Source organism: Nerophis lumbriciformis, linkage group LG04 (assembly GCF_033978685.3).
Source record: "Nerophis lumbriciformis linkage group LG04, RoL_Nlum_v2.1, whole genome shotgun sequence".
NCBI lineage: Eukaryota > Metazoa > Chordata > Actinopteri > Syngnathiformes > Syngnathidae > Nerophis > Nerophis lumbriciformis.
In genome coordinates, this window is record NC_084551.2 from 15,396,751 (window position 1) to 15,405,000 (window position 8,250).

Consider the following 8,250-nt stretch of genomic DNA (forward strand, 5'->3'; position numbering starts at 1 on the left):
AACAGAGAGCCTCTTGATTAGATTAAAAACCGCTGCCACCTAGCTGCAAGTGTACGTATTGTTCTAACATGAATACTACAGACACACATAATCTCCAGGGGGTCCCCGTTGCCCTATATGAGAAACAATGGATTGAGGTCATTAGGCATTTGAATAAAACAAAAAACAAGTGCAACTGGAATAGATTCTGGCATCCCCCACCACCCAGAGAGGGACAAGCAGTAGAAAATAGATGGATGGATAGTATATATGCGAGACACCTTTGTTCTTCTTTATTTACAAAACTTTATTCATTTCCATTGCTTGTGGGATCAAAATCTATTGCCTTTTATCTCTCTCCAAAAAGTGTATACATTAGATACAAAGCTAAAAAATAACTTAGATCATTCAAAAACTGACCCAACCCTAAATTTGGGAAACCCTACCCGGACTAAAATAACAGGGCAGTAGTGATATTGTTTAGTGATTTAATAGTGACACTATTTTGTATTTATAAGCAAACAAAAATAACCTTTTTCAGGTACTTGAAAGACTATAAAGTTTTATCATGAATAATGATAATGATAATGTTTTTTGTGTGTTATTTAGCCTCATTATGAATGCACTCAACACTGGTAGGAATTACAGCAACTGATTAAAGGCAGAACTCCTGAGAATACAGTAGCGGTAGGTTTATTTATGATACACATAACAGAGGATATGAGCAAAGAAAAAGGGTTGGAAAAAAAAACGTTGCTATAAAATACTGTAGCTGTTAGTTCGACAACTTGCTGAATATACATTTTCACTGCAATTATGTATGTGTATATATACACACACACACCCACACAAGCATAATATATATATATATATATATATATATATATATATATATATAAAAAACATTTTACATTGCATTTTCTGTTTTTAAGTTGGTTTTGCACACTCTGCCACATCTAGCTTTCTGCCGCTGCTGCACATTTTGGCCAGATTCTATGGACAGAAACATGTTAAATCAGTGGCTTATTAAAAGACAGAGAAAGACAGAGAGAGAACAAACTATAACATTAAAAACAATCTTACATTAGCTGCTCGTATGATGCTGTTGGGAGACTGGAGGGCTGCAAGATCTGTTAGAATTTTCTTGAGATCATTGTTGCACTGACGTTCTGATGATGAAGAGACGTGATGCATTGTCATCAAAAAAGCGGGGATCGAATCAGATTCTGGCACTGTGTGTGTGTGTGTGTGTCTGTTTACTTGGTTCTGGAGAACTGTGTGGCTTCAGTTGCAGGTACGGATGCTCTAGCAGCTCGGCAATAGATACTCGCTCCCGAGGATTTCGAACCAAGCACCTCTGTCCAACAAAAGGTCATATCAACAGTTACTGACTAATAGTAAATGTAACTTAATAATTGTGTCCAAGGCATTTAGTTTGTGCATGTTGTCTACAGCTGTCTTTCAAATCATGCACGGTATACTTTTTCCAAAATCAAGCTTCGAAGATTATTTGTCAATTCTACCTTTCTTCCATAATTTAAGTGAAAGTAAGTTTTCAAAGAATTTCCAAGAACTTTTTGTTTCTGTAATTTCTAAAACTTCTTCAGTATTAGAAATTAGACTCACACGTCAGTTAATGTTTATAATCCTAACATCCTTTTATGCTGCTCAGTGCACCCTACTGATAACTGAAGATTACACAACCATCCATATTAATAACAAAATAGTTTGTTAATTGTGCTAAAATAAGACAATTTCATATGTATTGCAGTTCATAGCGACTTTAAAAAAAAAAAAACAATTAACAGTAATGCAAAATTTCTACAGAAACTGAATTATGCAGTTCTTATTTGTGTATGGACAAAATATGGGTCCATCTTCTAAAGCTTTGTACTGTATTTAATTTTATTTTATACATAGCACCAGATTACACAAATTGAAAACGCTATGCTATTTTACTCAAATTAAGATTATAAAACTAATCTTATTTACACAACAGCATGTAAAACCTTGTTTCTACCTGGGCGCTCATTTACAATTTCGAATCTGCTCTCTGCAATCACATTCAATTATCACACATCTTTATTTTAACCGTTTATTACTTTGGACAATAAAGCTGCGGCTGTCAAATATAACTGAGGAGGAGTGATTGGGATACAGTCGGCTCGTCTGCGCCTGTTTCTATCAGTGTTCGTCAGCAGTCCATGATTAAAATGTATTGGTCAGTCCCTCCAGGATAGCCTGTATATGCAGCAGGTCTTTTAGAAAGTTTTTTTCAGTAACATTGAATCAACTTGTGATTATATTAGTTTGTTTGTAATGTTTTCAGTGTTCTTTGTAAACTTAACTGGACAAAACACAGGTTTTCAACCCAAAAAATATAAGGTCTTAATGTTTTACTCGTTTTATACCACACAGACTTAAAAGTAGACACTAGATGGCAGTAAAAGCACATACGTAGAGCTTTTTTTCAAATTACTGTATTGTTTTAATTATTTATGACTGAAAATCATATTGTCTTTATTGTCAGCTGTCTGCTCTGTCGTCCGCATGTTGTAGACATTCTCTTCGTATGTTTGTTTTGACCCGGAAATGGCGAGAAAACAACGAAAAGACGCCTGGTTCTACCACTTTTTTTTTTTTCATGAGAATTATGATTCATTCTTCATCTAAATGGAAATATATCAACATCCCAGTGACAGCAGCCATTGTACAGTAAGTGATGTTTAATATTTGTTGGCTCTCATGATATCTGCAGTGAGTAGTAATTATAGTGATGTTGTCGAAGGAAATAGCAAATGTCGTGATTCGTTTTTGAAATGAATGCGCAGAATACAGTCAAAGTAAGTAAGTATTACATGTTATTATGAAAATACCTGTTATTAGTTTGACTTATCCTGGAGATATAAAAGGTAAATGAATATATAAATACATGTAAACTAGAAAGTGAGGATGCTAGTGTGTTGCTAACTATTTTTTTCTTACATTACACAGAAGGGTTAGCGCAACTGGCAACTGTCCCCTTTGAGCAATAAAGAGTTGATATATTGTTACATGTTGCTGTTTCTGCTTTGTCTCCACAATAAACAAACACAAGTTATGACAGTTGATGTGGGTGCTTGAATGCCACTTACCGTACACACAAACTGGATTAGAAAAATGACAGACTGGCCAAAACGGGCGGTGAAATTGCGGGCATAAGACAAAGTTGCAAAGCCGTGCATGTTTTGCAGTAATTGGTTGAATTTGCCAGAATTGCCGCAATCGCAACCTCAGAAATTCTTAGAGGGACTGATTAGATGGTCTTTTACCTTTAACACATTCAGCAAATCCTTTTCAGCGAGGTCAGGAAAGTCGATCTTATGGGAGGGATCAATGATGGCATGGAGCTTGGTGATTTGATGGGTGATGCTTTGAAATGGAGTCTTCCCATAGGTCATAAAGTACAAGATACATCCAAGGGACCACACATCCCCTTTGGGACTTATCTTAAGGACAAAGAAAAAAATTAGCCCACACCTCTGAAACCAGAATAAATCAACTGAGATAAAAGTACTTTTGAGCATGCTTCTCCACGTTGTGCTGAAGTGTCTTTAATGGCCTCAGGGGACATATAGTTCAGCGTTCCAACCTGGAATTGAGAAACAACAGCAATGCATTACTATACTACAGTTAAACTCAAACTGTGGTATGTGTACCACTAGAGGTGCACAGGTTCCACCAAGTGGCACACCAAATAATCAATTAATTGAAATCCAGTGTTTTATTTTCCCATATTCAAACACAGTTTTACTGCTCAAACTGTGTATAATGTTAGCGTGGCTTAATAAATAAATATAATTGTTAAATAAAACCTCTAACTTGTTTTTTAATGAATACTTAGGCTTACTATGCTACTGTATTTTAATGTTGGTCATTATGCTGGTACTTGGAGAGCCACGTTTTTTCTGAGGTGGTACTTGGTGAAACAAGTTTGAGAACCACTGCTATACTATTTTCACTCAGAACAAACATTCATTCACTTAGAACAAATATTCATTCACTTCTCAATGCACTAAAACCACTTACTTGGGAATCTTTCATGATGCTTGTCACATCTGGTTGGATTCGATTTGCAATGCCAAAGTCTATCAGCTTCAGTGATGCATTCACGATTACAAAATTAGCTGGCTTCAAGTCACTGTGGACGATGCCTGGCATGAGACAAATCACAAAGAACAAGTGGGTGGAAATGAAGATAAATAATAAAAACTAGCTAAAAGTATACAGATGAAAAGAGAAACTACCATGTTGGTGGATAATACTGACAGCTTCTAACATATTCTTCCAGTAAAACTTTCTCTCAAGTGGATTCACAGTCTTTCGGTTCCGCAGCCATGTGTTTAGATCCAGATTTCCACACTCCATCAGCATATAAATGTAGCTGTTTGTTATTTCACTGAAAACACAACCAGCATAGCATTAACAGGGGCCAGGAACTGTTGTAGTGTACACTTTCACAAGTGTATGTATTTGTCCTTCCCATTCACTCCTTGTAATCATCCATCCATCCATTTTCTACCGCTTGTCCCTTTTGGGGTCGCGGGGGGTGCTGGAGCCTATCTCAGCTGCATTCGGGCGGAAGGCGGTGTACACCCTGGACAAGTCGCCACCTCATCGCAGGGCCAACACATAGACATATAGATGCTCACATTCACACACTAGGGCTAATTTAGTGTTGCCAATCAACCTATCCCCAGGTGCATGTTTTTGGAGGTGGGAGGAAGCCGGAGTACCAGGAGGTAACCCACGCGGCCACAGGGAGAGCATGCAAACTCCACACAGAAAGATCCCGAGCCCGGAATTGAACTCAGGACTACTCAGGACCTTCGTATTGTGAGGCACATGCACTAACCCCTGTTCCGCCGTGCTGCCCCCTTGTAATCATGATATTGAAAATCCACCATTGCCACAGGACATTTATTAAAATGTAATTGAGTTATCTGTAGACAATGGAACTTATTTCGTTAAAGTATACTGAACAAAAATATATATGCAACACTTTTGTTTTTGCTTCCATTTTTCATGAGTTGAACTCAAAGATCTAGATTTTTTACTATATAAACAAAACACGTATTGCTCTCAAATATTCTTCACACATCTGTTAGTGAGCACTTCTTTTTTGCCAAGATAATCCATCCCACCTCACAGGTGTGGCATATCAGGATGCTGATTGAACCGCATAATTATTGCACAGGTGTGCTTTAGGCTGCCCACGATAAAAGGCAACTCTGAAATGGGCAGTTTTGCTGGTCTTTGGGGGGGTCAGAAAATCAGTCAGTATCTGGTGTGACCACCATTTGCCTCAGGCAGTGCAACACATCTCCTTCGCATAGAGTTGATCAGGTTGTTGATTGTGGCCTGTGGAATGTTGGTCCATTCCTCTTCAATGGCTGCGCCAAGGTGCCGGATATTGGCAGGAACTGCAACACACTGTCGTATACGCAGATCCACAGCATCGCAAACATGTTCAATGGGTGACATCTAGTGAGTATGCTGGCCATGCAAGAACTGGGATGTTTGGCTTCCGGGAATTGTGTACAAATCCTTGCAACATGGGGCCGTGCATTGTCATGCTGTAACATGAGATGATGGTCTCGGGTAAATGGCACAACAACGGGCCTCTGGATTTCGTCACTGTATTCTGTTCGTTGTCCATTACATTCGCTTGCCCATACACTAACCCCACCATGGGCCACTCGATTCACAACGTTGACATCAGCAAACCACTCTCCCACATGACGCCACACACGCTGTCTGCCATCTGCCCTGAACAGTGAAAACCGGGATTCATCCGTGAAGAGATCACCTCTCAAAGGTGCCAGACTTCATCGAATGTGAGCATTTGCCCACTTAAGTCGGTTACGACGACACACTGCAGTCAGGTCGAGACCCCGATAAGGACGACGAGCATGCAGATGAGCTTCCCTGAGACAGTTTCTCACAGTTTGTGCAGAAATTATTTGGTTATGCAAACTGATTGTTGCAGCAGCCTTCTGGTGGCTGGTCTCAGAAGATCATGGAGGTGAACCTGCTGGATGTGGAGGTCCTGGGCTGGTGTTCTTACACGTGGTCTGCGGTTGTGAGGCTGGTTGGATGTACTGCCAAATTCTCTGAAACGCCTTTGGAGAGAGCTTATGGTAAGGAAATTAACATTCAATTCACAGGCAACAGCTCTGTTGGGCATTCCTGCAGTCAGCATGCCAACTGCACACTCCCTTTAAACGTGCGACATCCGTGGCATTGTGCTGTGTGATGAAACTGCACATGTCAGAGTGGTATTTTATTGTGGGCAGCGTAAGGCACTCCTGTGCAATAATCATGCTGTCCAATCAGCATCTTGACATACCACACCTGTAAGGTAGGATGAATTATCTTGGCAAAGAAGAAATGCTAACTAACAAAGATTTAGACAGATTTGCCAACAACATTTGAGAAGAATAGTTTTTTTGTGTAAATCAAATCAAATCAAATCAACTTTATTTATAGAGCACATTTAAAATTTACCACAGGGGTAGCCAAAGTGCTGTACAATGAGCAGGTTAAAAGATAAAACGAGTACCGAGCAAACACAACACAACACAAACAGAACACGATAAAAAATAAATAATTAAAATAGAATTAATAAAAACATAAAAACATAAAAACAGGATCACAGCAGGTGTATTATGGGGCGCCATTGCAGGATGGATATCACTCAGTGTTAAAAGCCATGGAATAAAAGTATGTTTTTAAGAGAGATTTAAAAACAGGAAGAGAGGAGGCTTGTCTAACACTCAGGGGTAGGTCGTTCCAGAGCTTGGGAGCAGCAACGGCGAAAGCTCTGTCACCTCTAAGCTTCAGCCTTGTGTCAGGGACCGTCAACAGCAGCTGATCGGCTGATCTTAAGGATCGGGTGGGGCAGTAAGGCTGAAGGAGGTCGGAGAGATAGGTTGGCGCGAGGTTGTTTAGACATTTAAAAACAAATAAAAGGAGTTTAAAATGTATTCGGTAACGCACAGGGAGCCAGTGAAGGGACGCTAAAATAGGGGTGATGTGCTCACGTCTGCGGGTCTGTGTTAGCAGACGAGCAGCAGAGTTCTGCACGAGCTGCAGGCGGGCGAGGGAGGCCTGGCTAATGCCAACATACAGGGCATTACAATAATCAAGACGAGTCGAGATAAAAGCGTGGATTAATTTCTCAAGATCATGTCTTGATAGAAGCGGTTTCACTTTCGCTATTTGGCGTAATTGATAAAAGCTTTTTTGAACGACGCTGCTGATTTGTTTTTCGAATTTAAAATCTGAGTCAAACTTTACCCCCAGGTTTGTGACAGAGTCGCTGAGATACGGGGTCAGAGTGCCGAGGTCAACATTGGGGGAGGGAGAGCGACTTGGACCGAACAACTTGGACAAATAGAAAAAGTTTTAGATCTTTGAGTTCAACTCATGAAAAATGGGAGCAAAAACAAAAGTGTTGCGTTTAAATTTTTGTTCAGTGTATGTGTAGAGTACTTACTAGTCATAGAGCTTGATAATTTTATCGCTGTATTGCTGCAAGTGGTTCAGATGTTGGATCTCATTTTTGTAACTTTCCACAGTCTGAGTGTCTGCCTCCTCGAGGTCTACATATTTAACAGCAAACAACTGTTTTTTATGATCCAGGACCTGGTATACCTAAAGAAAAGAGACGGCATGTTAAGAGAACAATCCAGGGTAACACTAATTACTACTGTTAAAAGGGAGGTTGCATTATATCATATCTTTTTCCTGTCATTATTTACCTTGCTGGATCCCCCTTGTCCAATCATTTTAAGAATGAAGAACTGCTTGCCTTTGATGGTTATAGTTTCATTCGATGGTGCAGCAAAGGAAGCCTGGTGAGATTAGAAAATATAAATCTAATTACTGTCAGAAATAGTAAATAATTAGAGTAATAATAAATATCCAATTGTTCTAACAAGGTTTTCTTTTGGCACCGAATTAAATTTGCTACATGAGTTTAAACTTGGTTGGTTGATCTTTTATTTTTTTCAGACTCATATGCAAAATAAGCATTAGGGATTGTGAGCAATCTGAAGTAAACCTGTTTTTTTGTGTTGTAGTCTGCAGCATAAAAATCATCAAGAAGCAGTAAATTTTTGTTTTATAAACATTTGTACATTTAGTATATAAGTAGGGGATATCTCCATACCACTTTTTCACTTCTAATATGATACCTAAATTGGAGTTTTGAGTATTGGCCGATATCGA

General features: G+C 39.2%; 1 protein-coding gene across 1 annotated transcript in view; it reads right to left on the reverse strand.

Annotated features, from left to right (window-relative positions):
- Positions 1-573: 573 nt before the first annotated feature.
- ttk (ttk protein kinase) overlaps positions 574-8,250 on the reverse strand; it is a 26,412-nt gene continuing 18,735 nt past the window's right edge. The window contains exons 17-25 of the mRNA XM_061944784.2: positions 7,782-7,874; positions 7,517-7,674; positions 4,266-4,417; positions 4,048-4,172; positions 3,536-3,610; positions 3,291-3,467; positions 1,240-1,336; positions 1,063-1,148; positions 574-972 (exon numbers count right to left, since the gene is read on the reverse strand). Of these exons, the coding sequence (XP_061800768.2) occupies positions 907-972; positions 1,063-1,148; positions 1,240-1,336; positions 3,291-3,467; positions 3,536-3,610; positions 4,048-4,172; positions 4,266-4,417; positions 7,517-7,674; positions 7,782-7,874 (1,029 nt within the window). The 3' untranslated portion in view covers positions 574-906. The remainder of the gene's footprint in view (positions 973-1,062; positions 1,149-1,239; positions 1,337-3,290; positions 3,468-3,535; positions 3,611-4,047; positions 4,173-4,265; positions 4,418-7,516; positions 7,675-7,781; positions 7,875-8,250) is intronic.